We start from the raw sequence: 19,762 nt of genomic DNA, 5'->3' as shown, positions 1-19,762 counted from the left end.
TTTTTTTTATTGAACTTCTTCTGTTCTTTTTGTTACAGTGTTAAGGAATTTAAACCTTTCGAATACGAATGCATTTGCAGTACTTTACAAGGCAAATGTGTAAAAATGGCGAACTAGCACAAAGCTTAGCTGTAGTTCAAAGTCACGCAAGTATCCTTCACGCACTCGTCTTTTTCACATCTTTCTTTCTGTCGATGTGTTTTTGCAGCCGATTCTTTTAATTGTTCCCTCCATTTCTTTGCTTTTGTGACGCATGAAGCGCTAGCACCATGCTTTGCTGACATGATGTTCATGTTCAACTATAAAATCAGTACGTAAGTGAGATCACAGAGGAAGTGACTTTGTTGTCGTGGAAAAACAAGCACCATAATCCCCGCTTTCTTGTGGGGCAGGTTCATGTGCAGTTAATCAAGTGTTTGTATAGGAGGGTGTGGGTGTATACAGTGTTCATTTATGTTCACCAGTCAGTGAAGGAGATGTTTCAACAACATATTCTTTGCAACACAAATGATTTAAGTAGGCTACAATAATCACAAACTTGATATTTTAAATAATTAGATAATCTGGTTAATAATACTCTAAAACATCTCATACACGGAGGATAATGAGTGCACTTTGCTAAAGCGTCTAATGATACAATAAATAGTATTTTCTAATCAAATAAATAAATGTAAAAATGCACAACACTGCAAGTAATGGTTGTGCCTATTATGTTGATGAATTATGGTATGTATGGTCTGCTTGAAGTAGAAATAAATCAAACCTTGCCAACCATACCAGATGAGTTGACATCCGTGTCTAGAAACTGTAGATGATGGTGAGGTATAACACGCAGCAAAGTTAAAAACATAAAGTGTAAATAAGAAGAGAAATGCGGGGCTTGAAGAAGATGCTTATGAATGTTCCGTGCTTACTGTATGTAGACGCCCCTTCTACAGATTAGGAAATTGTGCAACAATTGTTCTTTTAAACAAGGTAGGGAACGATAAGGCTATAACATTTTATGATTAATAACAAGCACTTGAAATTCCTCTTTTAAAATATTGTTTACAGTTTTGGCCACCGGATTACAAAAAATGTATTGCTGTTCTGGAATAAGAGTAGAGAGGAGTGGTCGTATACAGTACCTGGTTGAAAGAAATGTCCTACAAAGAGCTGAATGTTTTTAGTCTTGAACAAGGGGACTTTATTCAAGTATTAAAAATCCTTTTAAATCAGCTCAGGGGATTTATTCTGTCAGCAGTGAAACATGAAGCAGAAACGATGGGGAAACGCATGTTACTGAACAGGATGCACTGTGGTGATCAAACGTTTTGGGGAAATAAGGAACAAGCTACCCAGCCGTGTTATTGAAGCTGATGCCATTGCTTCTTTCTTCAAACAACAGGTGAATGAAAACCTCAGAACAACGAGTTTTTAGTTACATTTTTTGGCAACCAAACAGGCTAGATTGGTCAAACAACCTCTTCTCATTTGTTTCCTTCATGTCTTTGTAAACATACAGGTTCTTGGTTAGATTCAGACTTAGAAGAACTTTATTTTCCGCCACAAAGAACTTCATTTGTATTGCTCTGTACATCAAAATCACATCCTTCAAGATGGATTAAAAACACATCACTCATACATGTAGCATAAAACAAATCACACAGTATCAAAAAGACCAACAGTCCAGTGTGTTATGTATTTTTTTACATTATCTGTGAGTTAATTATAAGGAAGCTGGTGAAAAGGGGAAGGAGTTAAGATTCGAGTATGAATTTGTTTTGCGTAAGTAAATTTGTGCTAATATTTTCTCAAAGTTTTTGTAAATGGAATTGGTTGAAATATGTGATCCAAATGTCTTTTCTGTACTTCAAAATGCCATCCTTTTAATTTGAATGAGGTAGTATTGATTTTTTTAAAACCATTCTTAGCACATCCAATAGTAAATATGCACACCTGCTATGCTGTTGAATATGCCAGTCACACATGTGAAAATGTTTTATTAAACATCATTAAGCTGCAGCAGTTCATCAGAGTGGTTTGTGTTATTACATGGCCTCTTCCCTGACTGAACACTGTGTGCTGGCTGTGTCTTGCTCCTGCAGAAAACGTCATTGCATTTCCTTAGCAGCAGAATAATCCCAGCTCTATTCTCAGCTCCCATCCTGGAGGTGAGAGCTGCAAATAACTGTTAGTGTTTTGTTTTTTCTTTCAGATTCTGAGCACAATTTCTTTGCTTTTAAAACTTGGAGAGAAGTCATTTGGACAGCAGGACATTGCTAAAGCAATCTGAGTGAAGTGCCTTGCTCAGGGGTACAACAGCACCCACGAATCTCTAGTCAGATTAGAGCACTAACCACTGCTCCACAGTACTGCCGGCCTGATATTTTGCTGTGCACTTAATCGAATTCTGGCCATTTAAAGAGTTCAGTAGGTATTATAACCATCGCTGCTGTGCCTTTGAGCACTCCATGGTCAGGGGTTATTTAAGCAGGAGCGGCTCTGTGTCATGGTGTCCTTATGTCAGGTTGACATTGCGGAGAAACAGGATGTACTGGGATTAAATAGCTGTCCTGAGAAGAGATGACTGCATCATGCTGTAAGAGGATCCTGGTATGTGCCGCCAAATGGCAAGCTACTGTAGCACATGTCCAGTAATATCAGTTTGGCAGTGCATTTCGTTGATTAAAAATGCTCTCACTATGGTCCACCACTGGATGCCAGACCAACAGAATAGTTAGCGTGTATGTGTGTTGCAAAGTCCCATCTCTCATGCATTTGTACTGTACAGAATATGCTTGGGATCTGCTCTGCAGGGGACATGGCTGCTGAAAAAACAGCTGATCAAACCGTTTCAGCTCTTTAACATCTTACAATTAGAGCAACTGATCATAACATTAATAAACATAAATATACACAACAGTAATATCTCTTTGAAGCAGAAAGTGACATGCAGTGGGTTCCAGGGAATTAAGATGAATAGTTCTATGTGTGTTTCAAGACCTAACCACAATTGCAATATTTGCTTACTTACTAACGGAGCTTCAATCAGACGGGGACATCTTTTTGTGTCCATAGCTGTGAACAGACAAACCTGTCGGGTTGCTTGTGATAACAAAAGGCCACATTGGTTTTGTCGTACAACAACCTGTAATGCGTTTGAATCTGTGATAAGATGAATATTTGATACTTTTTCGGATCTTTGTTTTATCAGTTTGCCTCAAATTAGTCAGCCTCGGTGCTGTTTTTCGCCCAGGGAAAGGGAGTTTCCTTGGGACTTTGCTGTGTAGGGGTTGCGAATGCAGCGGCACTCTTGAACCGAGTGTGTGTGCTGAGAGCTTTCTGTCATTCTGTTGTGTAACATGCTGGAGGCTGCGCCTGCCACAGCACATAGCACCAGTCATTCATCCAGTAATATAATGAAATAAAAAGACTTGGATATGTAACATAATAGCACAGCCTGTCTGCAGCTGTGAGGCAAATAACTCTGTGACTGGTGAGTCAGCTTCGTTCATTGTCACGTGCCACTGAACCTCACTCCTTCGCAGTTATTAATGTGGTCACTTACCAGATTCAGTTACCATCCGAGGGGTCTCACCGTGGGGAACTGCCAGAGGGTCACGGGAATTCTTTGCTTCTTGGACATCAGTCACCATCCTTTTTTTTTTTTTACACGTTTGAACTCTTGCGTTGTTTCAGAAAATTAAACTGCTGTGTTACATGTTGTCATACTGTCTCTTCTGAGATGTATATGCTAGGCCACTAGGCATCTTTTTGTTCATTCCATCTGAATGCGGATGATGTAACCCTGTGGATGTCTTTTGAAATGGAGATGGTAATTTGTTTCTTTTGCAGGTCAAACTGATGCTGAGTAGTTAAGCAAACAAGAGGAGGTCATTGTCAGTCTTTAAATGTCTAATGTGTGCTTGCTAAGCAATGCTTGAAGCAGGTTAATAGCCTCATCCTAACATTTCTGAACATTGTTTGAATTTATAAGGTACAGTATTTCTGAAGCACTTGTCACCAGATACTTCAGCTCTAGAGCATTGCGTTTGCTTTGTTTTCGGGAAGCAGATGCGCCGTTTCATCCTTGGGTTAAGTGTGTGACCTAGGGGGCACGTCCCATCACATTCCTGCTCTCCTGTGCAGGTCAGGTGTGACAGCAGTACCTGGGCTTCCTCGTCTCACCAGAAGTCACGAGCGGGTCTGGCAGGATCAGGTGGCTGTGTAAGAAAATGTTTGCAGACGCGGGCAAGCAGCGTAGGCCACAAGATTTTGTTTTCCCAGTACAGGTTCTTTGGTTTGCCGCGCTCTTTGAAAATCCATCAGTGGAGAAGTGCGTTAGAAACTCATCCCTGGTTTGCTTACAGACTGAGTGCTTTGGTTTTAATGATCACGCATCTTTGCCAACGATAAATGGGTGGGGTTTTTTTTTACATACTCTGCAGTGTAGTTGCCTTGCCTTGAAGGAGCTGAGCTGGGGTCATACCGTTACACTGAACGTGAATGACGCAGGCGATCTCGGCTACCAGACCTCCATTGTCTGGAGCACACAGGTGTTGGGTTCCTCTTCAGGAGGATGTGGTGTGAGCTCACATGACCGTGGCCCTTTGGCTGTCCCTACCTTCTGTCACTGAAACCTTCCTAGTGTCCTTCGGCCATCTTGGTGTGCAACCTTCAGCTCCACACCACTGCGCTTTCTTCTGGTACAGCAGTCCCTTGCTCAGCAGGGGGAGGGATACATTCCAGACAGCGAAGCACTGTGTGAAATCAGCACTAATAGAGGCAATTATGGTTCAATAGGATGCAGGTTTTCTTTCTTGCAAGGTCATAATAGTGTTACTGACACTGTCTAATTTTTTAAAATCTGTCTTTATACAGCCGTGTTTTAGTTTGAAATTATGTTTTAGGTACAAAAAGGAAAATTCCTACACAGAAGCACAGAGATGGTTGAGTAGATTAAGCACCGTCTGTCTGCCAGTAACTACGTCTGCCAGCACGGGCCAGGCTGTGCCTCACAGGAATATTAATAAGCAAAATAGGAGATAATGAGATCACTGGAGCCCCGCACACAGAAAAGCAGGAGAGTGGTTACAAAAGGCCTATACAGTGAACTTACATCCCACATGTTCATTGGCTGTCAGCTTGAGCACTGTTTTCATTGGCCCTTGCCTTTCTCCCCCGCTGACTTTGCTCTCTTCACTGCAGAATGGCCTCTATGTACATCGCAGACAGACGCTCTTTCTGTTTTCAGACAGGTGTAGCTGGAGTAATTAAAATAAAGGTCAGAGCAAATGCCATGCCAGCTCCATGGTGAAATCGGCATTAACAGAAACTTAGTGAGGTATCTCTTTCTCCATTCATTCTTATTTGTGATCATTCATATTTGTTATCACCAAGGTGAATTAGATCAGGAGCTAGCTCTGAAACCTACTGTCAAAGTTTGAGTTTTTTGTAGGACAACCAGTATATACAATATGTGATATTCTACACAAAGGTAGTTTGTCTTTTGGAAGTCGTTGAACTGGACTTTGACCAGAACCTGTATATGTCATTGTTTTGAGATTCTGCTCCCCCCTCGAAGGGGATTTTTGGAGAGTTCTGCAATACTTTCTTTCTATAATGTTTAATCGATTTGCATTATTTGAAGGAACCGCAGAATAGCTTTGTTCTGTATGCTGCTTTGCCCCAGTGTGGTTCTCTTAATTGGCTGCTCTTCAGAACCGACGATCCAGATTGCCCAATTGGGAAAGGCTGTGGACTGGTTATTTTGTCACGCAAAAGACTCGGTGGGGCAGTTCCACGAGGGGTCGTTCTCATAGTAACAAAGCGATATCACTTTGCTGTATGCCCTAAGGTCGTCCCGACCCGTAAAATGTCTTTTATCTGTAGAGTGTGATGAAAAGAAGCTCTTCAGGTTAGAAAACCCATGAACCCTGTGATTTACCATGTTATGTGCTAAAGAGCACCTGGCATGACATGAAAAATTGTTTGAAAAGAGATGATTGGGAAAGAAAAGGCAAGCCTGGCAGTTTCTGCAGTATCTTATTTCATCCCTCTCATTCTAGGTGTTACTTTTTATTCTAGCAATTCAAGAATATTGGATTGACCAGCTTTCTCTAACTCAGAGCGCCCGTATTTTAAACCCCAATACAATTGAGCTTTCTTTAAGACAAGAGTCGCAAAGATGTCACGCTATATTCTAGATGGCACTCTCTTCTGTGCTTTATAAAATTCACGTTAACATACGAAAAAGGGGGTCCCATTTTATATGGTGCGTAACCCCATTTATATTCCAATTACAAATTAGTTCTTGTCCATCACTTGAGTGTGTGTCTGTAAAATGGCTACTTCTCAGTCTTTTTTTTTCTTTGAACATGGATTGCCAGGCTGATAATAGTGGAGACACTTGCTCTTTTTTTACAGGATTTCCCGCAGTCGCCGAGCTCCAGGCTCAGCTGTACCTTTAAAAAAATCCCGTCCACAGGGAGGGAAAACTTGTTTGTCAGCACCTGTGTGGGGAAGAGAGCCCCTGGCAACTGAGCTGTATTATGTAATGAAATCCCAGAATAGCAGAGTATCACCTTGTCTGTTACGCTCCTTCTTATTGCAGGCAGTGCAAGAAAACCCCTTAACCATTTGAATCCCACGAGATTATCACGGCCTTCAACATCGAGAATGGAACAGCTTGTGAAATGTTTGCGCACTGGTCATCTCTAGTTGCTAAATCATGTTTTGACAGACTGTGCGGTTTGGTATTCTCTCCTCCCTCCTGATGCCCTGTGTCAGATGAGCAAGATGTGCAGTGGTGCCACAGAACACAGGGTGCTGGTGTTCTGCATTTACACAAGCACGTAATGAAGGCTGCAAACACAAAGGTACCATTCTGCCCTTCTTGCTTCTTTTAGTAGGTCAGTAACTAAATGATTCTAAACTTTTGTTTCTGAAAGGTGCCTAAAGTTTGGGCCTTAACCACTAGAGTGAGAAACCTGTTCCATACACCCTCTACTCTTTGAGTTTCATGTTCTGTGCCCTGAATGAGTTCCCCTTATGTTTCCAGTTGTGACCCCCTGTGTCCAACTTTCACTACTGCCAGTGAGACGAGTCCCCTGACTGTTCACTCAGAGGCAGGGTTCGAGGTAAATGAACCCTGTCAATATCAATCCTGCATTGTAATGAAAACCCTAGAAATACTGGGTCCTTATGAACATGCAAGCAGCTCTAATGCTGATTTTCACAGGAGTAAATGCTCTTATTTAAATGTGGGAGGTGATGCTGCTTGTTTTCTGCTTTGGCAAAAACTGCTGAATTGGACAGAAAGCTTAGAATGACTCCCTGTAGAGTAAATGTGGGAATTTCATGCTCCTCAGACAAACACAAAGCTATTGTTCTGCTTCACACACATGCATTCAGTGCGTATTCTTTACACTAGCACCATTTGGACATTGTTTTACTGTACTGTATCCAGGCATGTATTCTCCCCTTGTGAGCCAAGTGGAATGATGGGAGCGTGCTCCTGGAGATGATGTCAGCCTGTCGAGTGTTTGACGGGTGAAGGAAATCTGACCAGGTTTCTCATGACTTCAGCTGAAAGAGCAGCCAAAAAACAAAATGACTTTTAAAATAGACAAAATGTTCAGCCCAGTCAGAAATGGCTGATATTTTCTGACCACTCTGATCTGATAATTGCAAGCGAAGTGCAGAGTACAATTCAGAGCTGGAGGGCTGGTTTTGTACAGCCCGGGCCCTAGTGCCATGGCTTGTTTTTGTTCTTAAAACATTGTACCTGTGAAATGCAAATGGTTGTCTTTGTGGATTTATACTTTTGATCCTGGCTCACCAGCACTCTGTTGTCTGTTTTTGGTCCAAACCCTATTGATGTTGCTGATACATTGAAGTTCACCTTCAGATGCGGTTTCAGCTTTCTTCTGGTTTTTAATTAAAGCTGTGCGGTCGTGATGGTGTTCAGTCTCGCAGGAATGTCTTGTACTGTGAGGATACAGTAGGTGCATGTACTGTATGTAGAAATGAAAATGGATGTTGTTGGCTAAGGAAGAGAAGGGAGTGACAGCGCCATTTGAAATGAGTCCAAGATTGATACCAGACCTCCCCTTCCGCTTTGAACAGTACCCCACAGTGATTCATGAGGTGTGGTTGCTTTTACCTCGCAAAAAAGAAAAAAGGTGTTAAAGCACAGCCTTGAAAGAACTTGAATGTTGACGTATTGCTTTCAAATCCCTGAGGGTCTCGAACAAAAAGAAAAATGCGCCACCGATGAAGCCTGGCAACCCACGAAAGAGCAGTAAGTGCAGATGTCTGCCCTCCCCTGAGAGATGGCCTGAGGGTCTTGACTGCGGTTTGTCTGCTGCCCAGGAGCAGGCCCCGATAAAGCCAGGCTTCTCGCAAGCAAGCTGGGAAGGACATTCTCTTCCTTACTTCGCTCTTTCATTATCGAGCGGGCCTGTGCTTCTGTTTCAATTCATCTTCTTCTGTGGTGCCGCGGAAGAACCTTTTAAATAATTCTACAGCTAAATTTGTACCGTTGACTGAGCTTTAGCTTTATTTTATACCCGTCGTGTCCAAAACAACAAAAGAGAGGATGTTCGATTTTTGTTTTTAATAGCAGTGCCTGATTCAAGGTGCCTGTAGCTGTAGAGTAATCCATATCCATGGGCTTTGGAAAAGGCTACCACTTCTGGCCTTTGAGACCACCCTTAACTCGTGTTGTCATGGTGATGCCTGTAGTAATGGAGAATGTATTTATTTTTTTACTTTGCGTGACGCAGCAATGCTAACCATGTAGGAAAGAGGCCACAAATGTTAACTTTCTGATATTGTGTACTGTCAAAACCGAATAAGATTTTATCTAGTAATTAGAATCATGTTGTTTAGAGCTCTAGGACATTTAGATTATAAAAACATATTTTCAGCTAGCTGGACTTGGGTGTCTTGCTCCACAGGCAGTTCAAGTCCCAGTGCTTAACAGGTGTTGGAATTCTAACCCATGCCTGCTGTCCCCTGTTTAACTTTTTAAATTAATTCATCAGATCACAGTGTTTTCAGTGTAGTTATAGCTCATAATTAAATGAGTGGACAAAAAAACGGTAAGGTTGTCACTGGTGAACCCTGTGAAATTAAGTTGTATTTCAGGCTGATGCTAGAGCAGAGCTTCAGCTTGGGGCCTGATGTCTCATCACTCCAAAAGGTGAAAAAAGCGTACTTTCACATTGGGGGGGAAATTAAGTCATTACTTGAAACTCTCGTCCACATACCTTCCCGGTTCTCTCTCGCCAGCAGCAAGGTGTTGCGCAGCCCAGCTGTCGGAGCTTCAGATAGATAAACAGCCATGCTCTCGGCAAGCTGTAGCTGTAGCCAAGATGAAAAGAGCATCTCCTGCTCCTAAAGGCGTGGGGTCCAGCCGTGCCCTGTGGCGGAGTGGGCCTTTCAGTTGGAACGAGCTGCGTGGCTTCACAGTCGCCGGATGGCGGTTTCTTGTGATTTGTGTGAACAGTCAAAAGGAAGGCCCTTTTCAGCTGTTGCCCCGCTTCCTTTCCGGTGCTGAAGAGTGGCCACTGCTGCAGGTTTTTTGGTAGGTGGCACTGCTGCCCCATCTCATCTGACGGTCGGCTCCGATTCCCCTAATCTTGGACTGCAGTCACGTTGCCAGGCGGCTTTAAACTTTCGATTTGTAGAAAAAGAATGCGCAGTGTTATTTCTCACCTCAGGGTTTTGGAAGAAAAATCAGAAAGTGTGCCGCTTTCAGGTTTATTTTGCAGGTGGGGGGGACGTTGTGATTCAGCCATTATGTGCAGTAAGGCATTACCCCGGTGACCCTGAGGGGGCTCGCACCTGCTTCAGTTCTCTTTACCATCCTAGAGCCACGTCTTGTTTGGTGCTCTGCCAGCGAGGCAGAAAGGAAGAGGGCTTGTGGGGCCATAGTTACTTGCAGCCAGATGGTCTTGGTGGCTTTTTTCAGACATTTTGTTTCCCCCCTCAGGTTGTTAATTCATAACACTTCAGTAAGGACAGTTCCAAAACAGACAAGGCCATTCAGCCTATCTAGCCTGTTTGGCAGTTAATAGATAACAGTAGGGTACTGGCTTCAACATCATACAGTAGGTGGGTAGCTTATTCCATACGTCCGCAATGCTTTGGGTAAAGAAGTTCCTCCTGTTATTTTTTGGAATCTCTAAACTGACCTGGGAGGAGTCTCATAAAAATAGTTGAATGCTAACATAAGATGTACGAATATAGCCTACAGTCACAAGAGAGTATCTAAAAAAGCAGTGTTTCTTTTTACCTTAGGTGACTTGGTTGATCTTCTAATTCTTACGTTTTTAAGTTTACTTTAAAAGAAGCCATGTTCAGTGTAAACGGACAAATTTGAAGTATAGGTTTTGGAGTCCATTTTAAAAATATACATTTGCTGTATGTATCAGTTAAACATGTTACACAATCTAAGAAATCATGTTAAACAATCTTAGAAAGTATATTTCCCTTGTCTTTAGTCTTTACTATATAGTAGTCTGGACACTGTTTATAATGATTGTGTAGTCCCATCCCCCTATATGTGGCTACTTTTAAAGAAGAAACTACTGACAACTTCCTGTTTTGTTGTTGACATGCTGTAATCTACTGAATACATAAAAGCAGGCTTTATACATTTCTGACCTCAGTGACAAAGACTATTTATAGAGGTAAGAAAGACAGTTTGTTCGTTTCATCAGCTGACTAGAGTTGACTTTTTCCAGGGAATCTCCCTTTAAAACATTCATCTCTGACAAAGTGCAGGGGTTTTCCTATTAAGGAGATTGTTCTTTATCAGTTCAGATCTGATAACCAGGGTGACAGTTTTCATATTACTCAAAGAAGTGAGTACAGTATATTCTGTGTTTAGATGTTTGAAATAAGCCCATATGCACTGCCTTGGTTTCATCCAACTTCCTTTGAATAGTTTTAGGTTGTTTCAAGTTTCTAATTGTTTACGGTTTCTCTCTATGTCAGTGATGGTGACGTGAAGAACGTGTGAATTTGGTGACATACTTTCATTGAATAACTAGGACAGTCAACTGTGTAGGCACTTCCAGAGCAGGATTTACAGAGGCCTCCCTCAGGTAAAACAAAAAGCTGTTTAAAACACATTTTAAGCCCTTTTAAGTGAGGTTTACTGTCCTTAGTAAGATGTCGGCTCTTTTGCCACAGTCACTTTTACTGCAGCGGTTCACCTTTTGAGGAGAGGAACTCACATGTGACAGAAGAGCCCGTATAAGAGAAGCAAACACAGAGCCCTCGGTACCCCACAGGCCATGTGCAATATGAAGGAATGCAATGTGTTACAGTTACAACTGCTGTCAGTGTGGGAATTATTTCTGTTGCTGTCGCAGAGGATTTCAGATTCTGCATCAGAATCGTTGCTCTGATCTTCAAGCTGGAAATAGGCTCAAGAGATCAAAAGGCTTCCTCTTAATGATTGTAGTGTGTTTGAAGAGTGCTTTTGGGGGAAAAAAACAGAAATGGCACTGTAATTACCAGGAGACCTGTAACCTATCTATTAAAACTTCACAGTATTTTGCTGCAGAACAGGAGCAGAGTGTGAAATGCTGGGCGTTTAATTTTCTTTCAGATTAATGCATTTTCAGACTTATTTTAAGTCTGTGTTTCACTGTTCTAACTACGAGACTAAAAGGCTCAGGTGTGCAACCTATTTTTAAAAAGACAGTGTTGGGATATTTTTTGATGAAAATGTAGCCTGGAAGCAAAGAGAAACCTCTTATTCTAAATAACGTCTCCTAAACTTCCAGAAGAAAGACTGAAGAAACATCCATTTACCCATTTTCTAACCATTTCATCCAGGATGCTGGGATACTGGTGCCTCTCCTGGCAAGCAGTGGACACGCTCACAATAAGGCAAGTTTTCCCGGAAGCCAATTGACCTACTAGTATGTTTTTTCGCACTGTGGGAGGAAACCAGAGCACCAAGAGGAATTCCACTAGGAAGGGGGAGAGAGCATACAAACTCCATGCAGACAGCACCACAGGTGTCTTATTGAATCCTGGGCCCCAGCACTGCAAGGCAGCAATGCTAACCACTGTGCCAACCGACTGCAGTTTTTTTTCTTGGACTGTTTAATAGAAACACTTATACAACAAAACAGCCTTCGAACTAATGGACTCAGATGTGCTTTTGTGTGCTCCGTTTTGTGCTTTGGCATTCTCTCCCAGCTGTATCATATGTGTGCCTGGCCCACTCGTTTTACAATGACAAGGCTCTGCATGGGTGCAGGCTTTTGTACTGTAAGAGAACCACAACAGCAGGGCGCAGCTTCTCTGAAAACACTTTAGGAATGCACAATCTGTTTTGCATTCAATCGGGGTAAAGTGCCAAATCCAGACCTGCGTGCACAGCACACCTCTTAGTTTCAGTGTTCCTCGAGTCACGTACAACATAAGAATAGGAGCTGAGCTGGTCTAAAAGCACAGGTGACATTTACTTATAAGTAGGAAGTGCTGGTAGGGAAATGCATGGCAGAACCCTATCGTTTGGTTTTAATGAGAGAAGCAGCCAGTGTGTGGGGCTGCAGGGCTCTTTTCTGCAAGGCGCCCAGCATGCCTGCTCCCTAGTGCTCATGGCAACATCAAAGCTCGGTCTTGCCCTGCACTACATCACATGGCTCTGATTAGTCCAGTGGAGCAGGCAGATCTGCCAGGTGGAACTGCACGGATGAGGTTGGTGAAGATTCTTAATACCGGCGTGTTCACCTCACTGAGATCAGCAGTGAGGACTGTTTGCTGGGTGTTATTGTAAACTCTAAAGCTTTGAATTTATCCACCTATCCATTTTTTTAACCACTTCAGCCTGACAATGCGTAAGGCGGGATACACCCTGGATGGGACGCCGGTGCATCGCGGGGCACACACAGGCACACACTCTCGCACCGGAGCCGATTTTCCCAGAAGCCTTAAACTGCCAGTATGTCGTTGGACTGTGGGAGGAAACTGGAGCTCCTGGAGGAAACCAGCCGGATCACGGGGAGAACATATAAGCTCCACACAGACAGCTCCCCAGGCCCGGGAATTCAACCCGGGGCTCCAGTGCTGCCACCATGCCACCTGGTTTTCAGTTTAAAAAGGATGTCTTTTTGCGATAGAGTGGCATGGCAAACAGTGCTCCTCTGCATCTCTCTCAGCTGCTAAGTTGAAAGCCAGTCAGGCAGGGAGAGACCTTTTCTACTACTAATCTTTCCAACGAGATTCAGCCCTAACTTAGAGGCACCCATGGGTGTCAGGACTTGCTGTGATTTTCAGTCTCTGCACATCAGTGCGTGGGCTGACATTTGGGTTTGAGGACTTAGCCGGCTACATTTGAACAAGTTTGGTATTTTTACGATAGTCTCATTAGTGGTTACTCAAAAGGTTTTGGGATCTTGGGCAATAAGTGTTTTGATTATGCTCAGTAATTGATGTTTGCTGTAGGATATCTGGGTGGCAAGGTGCTTAGTGCTTCTGTCCCACAGCTCTTGGGATTGGCACCTTCTGTGTGGAGTTTGCATGTCTTATGTTTGCTCCATAAGAAAAATAAGGAGCAACGGGAAGGGCTGGAGTGCTTGGACATCTATGAAGCTCAAGTATTTATGGAAGGGATTCAATTACATTTACCATGAAAAGAGGCGTTTGAAGAAGAATGACCTTTCAGTTTCGAAAATGTGTTTTCTCCCTCAAAACATAAATGCAGATAATCTGTCCCCAGTTCAGGCAGGTGGATGACTCACTTCCCTCGTGGTGGGGAAGACACAAACACTGATTTCCAAAAACGTACAAAAAAGAGAATAAAATATTCCAAGGAGGGAAAGTTTGAAAATACTGTATAAATCATGGTTAGCTTCTATCCATTTCCTTAGTCCTGTAAAACTGTTACTCTTTAAGTCCACAGCCTCTTTCTTTCAGCAATATTAAGAAGCTCCTGCAAGAATTACAGACCCAAACAACAAAACTTGGATCGGGAGTAGACATTCAAGCTTAGTTGTATAAGTGTACTATGAGTACGTTTAAACAACAAAGAACTTCAAGGCTGCTTTACTTGAAGCCCTCTGTAGATCTGTCTGCTTGTTCCTCTGTGTGCTGTAGCTCTCTCCTCAGGTCCTCTGTGGCTGTGCCCAGGTGAGTTTGGACCACACCATTATAAGGAACTTGACTGTGGTGATAACAAGCTGACTGTTCCACATTATAATAAAGCCAATCATTGACTCATACGATAGCCAACCAGAGTAACTGAGGATTTTAATGATCCAATCCAGCTCATGTAGCAGCTAGGAACATCATTTAAATCTATAGGTGACAGTTGCTACACAATGTAAAATTATTTCACTAGGTTTACCAGGTTTTGGGAGGTGTTAGTGATGTTTACTATTTAGAATAGCAGATTAAAAGATTCATTAATATGCACAATGTATTTGCATTTTTAAAAAACATTTACATTTTTTTTCGGGTCAAAGTGCGGTCTATTCTTAACTCCATATTGACATGACCTGAACTGTTAGCTGCTGTCGTAGTTTGGGTGATTGTCAGGGAGGAATTTTGTTTTTGCTGTGCTTTCTGCGAGTCTGTGAGCTACTGTAGTTAATATCATTAGATCATTGCCAGACATCTTTTCTAGGTCCTGCTGGGAATAGGGGAATGAATATTTGATCAACCCATAACACAAAAGTGACAGAAATGAGGCCAAGACCTACTGTTGAAGAGGGTGCTTAGAGGAGGTTGCTAAAAAATAGATTTTGAAGTGTTTAGAAAGCCAAATGTTTTTCGTAGCTGTATGCTGTGCAAATTGGCAAATATTTTCCCATCATTTGAAAAGGGCAATTTAATTATGATGCTTGATGTCACGTGTAAAATGTCAAAAGAATTTATCAAACATTTTAAATTTTAAGTTGTCTTTTTATGAGGGCAGAAATTTGCAGACCATTTTCTAAATTCTATTTTAAAGACTACTGGGAGACGCGGCTAAGAGCAAAGACTATAACCTAAACGTAATTCATCCTTATCAGGGTTTATGACCAAGTACACTGTTGTTTCCACTTTTTCACATAATTCTCATTAAAAACCTATAACATCCTAAAAACAACCAAATGCCATTGCTGGACCCGACATTTTCAGCAGTTCTGTCTATTCCTATGCGCTTATCTGCCCCAGTTAACTCCCTAGAGCCAATTGCTGGTTTACCTTCTGGATGGGATGATGCAGCTAGTTTTACAAGTTAGGAAGGCTGGATGAAAAAGATCATTATGGCCGCTGCAGTGATTATGGTTGCGTTAGGCGGGGCTGGCTTCAGATCTTTCCAGGCGTTCCTCCCCTGAGGTTGTTCCTCAGACCTGCTTCTCCAGCAGCTCACAGGCATCGGCCTGCATCTTCAGCAGATGGTGCCCTTGGTTGCCATGGAGCTAATTAAAACCTCCAGACAGCCAGCACCAACACAGTTCAGAAAGTGAAATGGAAATGAGTGGCTACCACCCAGGTCGGCGCTCTTATTAAGGCCATGATCAGCCATCAAAGAATAGGGTTCAGCTCTTTAAAAGTAAAATTGAGGTCTGGCGCATGTAAACGTCAGTTCACCTTTACTGATGTGTATGTGCGCTTGAAAACCAAAATCTACTGCTGACCAGTATACAGACCCCTGATGGGAAGCCTGAACTGTTAGCTGCTGTCGTAGTTTGGGTGATTGTCAGGGAGGAATTTTGTGTATGACACTGGGACGTGTTTCTGTCACGCTGCTTGCCTCAGGAGCTCAGGAATAGCTTGCATTCCTGCAGCTTGGGCAGGCGAGCCAGTTCAATACTCTCAGAAGTTTTGCCCTCTTCCTCCTTTGTGCAATTAAACCCTCACACCGGTAATTGTGTTCAAAAAGGTCACTCCTGGCGAGATCAGCCGGACAGCTGGAAAAAGCAAACAACTGTTTGTTTGGGTTTTTTTCTTTAGCAATACACCCCCCTTTTCTTGTGCTGCTGAAGCGGTGCAACTCTTGCACTGGAAGGTTTTCTTTTCGTCTGTTTATTTTAACGTAATGCGATTTGCGTGCGGTGCACTTCACACTGGAGCTTTGTCTCCTTGTCATGGCAGTGCCTGGCTGCGTTGTAGGGGTGGGGGTTGTGGGGGTGTCGGTGTGCCGTCGTGCCATGTGAGCGGGGTGTTGAATGTTATCTGCCGGCCCCAGCGGAGGTTTGTCCTGCCTTGTGACGCAGGAGAGCCCAGCGCTGGGGTGTTCCGTTCCTGTCGCGGCGAGTCAGGCGGCGGCCGCACACAATGAGCTGGGAAATTGCGCGCTGCTTTGGGGGTTTGTCCAGGACAGCGCTCTCTCAAGGTGTTTCCTGTTGCTGCCTGGTGTAAACTTTTTTTTAAAGTGTGAACCATTGTAGTGGGGGCACTTGGGTATCTCTGCCCAAATCTTCAGGCTTTGCTGATTGTAACTGGAAAGTGGCTACACACGCAGCCCGTTCCTGGAACTGAGGGTCATTAATCCTGTTACGCTGTCGCGACTTTTGCCTTCGCATGGTCTTGCAGCTCTCACTCGTTAAAGCCAATGTTAAGGTGGCAAACGTGTTTTAAAAATGCGGTGTCTCGTACAGTAAAATAAAGATGGTTTGTTATGAACAATGGGGCTTCCAGGGGTGTCGTGAAAGAGGATTGTTTAATCCCAGCCTGCTTTCCTGGACAGTTATGGGAATCAGCAGGAACACGTCTTATTTTCCACGAGCTTCTTTCCTGAAATAGCCCAACGTGACAAAAGTAATGTCCTTCGCGTTAAAAGAAACCTTCACACACTGTACGAGTGGTAAAGACCTTACACGATACTCTGAGGAAAGCAGTAGAGGTTCCTTACACACTGAAAGGTTTAAAGAAGAGCAAGTGCAATGTTTTGGCGATAGGAGACTTCTTTAGGTGTGTGGGGAAAAAGAGGAATATGAGACAAAGGTGTGGATAAGAAAAAAGTTTGAGAGAGGCTATCCAAAGAGATGAAGACCTGGGTGATGATTTCCAGGTGTTTTATGATAAGGTGTTTTTACCTACCCCCTTAGTGTTGTGCTTTCACTTTTTTTTATACAGTCCTTTTCAGTGCAGAATTATCCCCCCCTTGTCCCTCTGCAGCTCACGCAGTGAGACATTGTACAATCATTTCTCTCTTAGTGATGGACAGCCTCTCCCTTCTTCATTTCACCTACTTGCAGGCATTTGAGTATTGCAGTTCAGTTTCAGTGAAATGGCACACCCATCGGCTGTGCAGCAGGGCCCACTCAGGGCCGCGTTTGAAGGAAGCGACCCTCAGCCCGATCCGTTCCGTTTGTCTGGGGCTCCTGACCAAGGTGGTCCTGCCAGTTAAAGCTCATCAGCAGGATGGTGGTGTCCTCATTCTGTCTCTCACTGTACCCACAAGAAAACGGAGCTACGTCAATTAGAATCCGCGAGAATCTCTCGGCAGCATGGGGGTGGAGATACTGGGGATGAAAGGGAGACACGGCAGGCAAGTGATTAAAAAATGAAATAAAAAATGGCAGCTGCAAGCAGCTGAGTGGGACGATTGCTGCAGTGTGAGAGAAGGGAGAGCACTGATGCTTCCTGACTGGGAGTGAACTTTACCATGCATGTGAATATCTCTATAGAGAGTAAGTTCTTCCTTGCCCGATTCTTTTTTTTTTTTGTCTCGAATGGGTCCGTCAAAAAAGAACTTATGAACCTCTGCATTTTTGCGGTGCTCTTTAGTTGACTCTTTTAATAAATTTGAACAGTTCCTGACTTTAGCAAAAACTTTAAAGTCGCTTATAAAGAAGGAAATGCAGCTGTAAAATATGAAATGCATTTCTGGGCAGACGCTGATATACACCTGTAAAGGTTTGGATGTAAACCACGTTAACATGCGCACACACACTGTGTATATGTTCTATGAATATTGGTAGTAGCCTGTTCAATTATTAATCCCACCGTATGAAGCTTTGCTTTGGCCAGAAATCGAACCTCAACCGTGCTTATGTAGATAATGAAAGCACTGCCTTCTGTCCCGTTACCTCTGCCGGCTGTGGAGGAGGGGTAGTCGGGGTGTGTCGGGGACTTGCCCCCTCTGGCCCTCCCACTGGCCCTCACGCTCTCCCCGGTTCTCGTTGCAGGCGCTCTCCCGCGAGCACCACCCGATGGAAAAGATGAAGAAGTTCAAGCGGCGCCTCTCTCTCACGTTGCGTGGGAGCCAGACCATCGACGAGTCCCTGTCGGAGCTGGCGGAGCAGATGACCATCGAGGAGAACAGCATCAAAGACAATGGTGAGTCGTCCCTGCCAGGGCCTTCCCCTGCTGTGGAGCCTCGTGGGTATTCTCTTCTTCAGGGCCAACGGGGAGGCTGCTGACCGAACGCCCGGGTTGGCCCAGGTGCCCGACACAGCTGCCTTCTTCACTGGCAGCTCGTCAGAGGGCACCGGTAGTTACAGGACCTGGAGAATTCTCTTCCATATTGACAACACCTGGGAAACGTGCAGTTACCCTTTAACTGGAGTCGCTCTGTGAAATATTTGTGGTGGTATTAAAAAAATATTATGACCTTATTGAATTGGTATTGGGGTAAAATACAAAAAAATGAATCATTCTGTTAAAACATTTAAAAATATTTTAACTGGGCCTTTAAACCGTAAGTAACTTAGGAACACTTCGTGGTGAGTGACTGTTCATGACTAATTCATGAGCAAAAGGGGAAGTCGTATAAATAGCCTGTTAGCACATTATGACTTTTCATATTAACTTTAATGGTGTTAAAATCATTTCTTTCACTTCAGCTCTGTTTTGTTATTACCTTATAAATTCCATGATGATTATTGCTTCATATGTAATCGTTTAAAAAATAAAAGCGTTTAGGGTGGGACATTATCGTGGTGGGTGGCACTGTAGCCTCACAGTTCTAGGGTCCTGGTTCCAGACAGGGGGCCTTCAGTATGGAGTTTGCATGTTCTGCCTGTGTGCCAGCGATTTCTCCGCGTGGTCGGTTATCCTCCAGACTTCCAGATACAAGTTGGATAGGTTATTCAGTGTTTCTAGCACAGGTGAGCTTGATCTCTCCGTCACACTCTGTAGGATAATGGGTGGAAGGTCAGTTTTTTTTAAATCTTACCTGTAACCTTTAACTTTGGGCTTGTAGTGAGATAATTATTCTACATTAGACTCTCATATGAAATTTCTTAAGTTAAAATGTCATTGCGAGTACATTACGTTTCTATGATTACCAATTTATTTTAGTCATACATTTTATCATCACGTTGGCTTTTCTTCTACACCCTATCAGGCTTTCCTGCGTACATTTCTTCAATTTAATCATCCCCCTGCATGTGTGTCAGTGACCGGTTAAATTAATCCATCCACCCTTCAGCTTTCTAACAACTTTATCCAGTACAGGGTCATGGGGAAGCATGCAAAGGGTGCAGGTTACACCCTGAGCGGGATTCCAGTCCCAGTCCATCCATTAAAGAGCACACACACACATGCACACCACAGCCAGTGCTCCCAGATGCCTGGTGACCTACCAGCATGTCTTTGGACTGTGGGAGGAAACTGGAGCATCTGGAGGGAACCCACATGAACACAGGGAGAACATACAAACTCCTCACAAACAGCGCCCCAGAACCCCTTTAGGGTCCTGCAAGAGCCTGTGCACCCGTGCGCCTCCAGCTAATTAATCTCCTAACAAAATACATTAATTTGTAGGTGGCATACATGTTTATTTTATCAAGTGATATTTTTTTTTTGTCTGAGAACG

General features: G+C 43.3%; 1 protein-coding gene across 3 annotated transcripts in view; it reads left to right on the top strand.

Moving 5' to 3' along the window:
• Positions 1-19,762, top strand: part of cdk17 (cyclin dependent kinase 17) — an 86,986-nt gene that overhangs the window by 27,717 nt on the left and 39,507 nt on the right. The window contains exons 2-3 of one of the 3 annotated variants that reach the window (XM_088645280.1): positions 6,725-6,860; positions 18,132-18,282. In XM_088645280.1, the coding sequence (XP_088501406.1) occupies positions 6,840-6,860; positions 18,132-18,282 (172 nt within the window). In that variant the 5' untranslated portion in view covers positions 6,725-6,839. Of the gene's footprint in view, positions 1-1,240; positions 1,388-6,724; positions 6,861-18,131; positions 18,283-19,762 lie in introns of all 3 variants that reach the window. The other 2 variants (XM_088645282.1, XM_088645281.1) reach the window with 2 other exon arrangements.

The sequence above is a fragment of the Lepisosteus platostomus genome, chromosome 9, assembly GCF_059453375.1.
Source record: "Lepisosteus platostomus isolate fLepPlt1 chromosome 9, fLepPlt1.hap1, whole genome shotgun sequence".
Classification (NCBI taxonomy): domain Eukaryota; kingdom Metazoa; phylum Chordata; class Actinopteri; order Semionotiformes; family Lepisosteidae; genus Lepisosteus; species Lepisosteus platostomus.
Note: the sequence above shows the minus strand (reverse complement) of the source record. Positions and strands in the feature narration are given on the sequence as shown.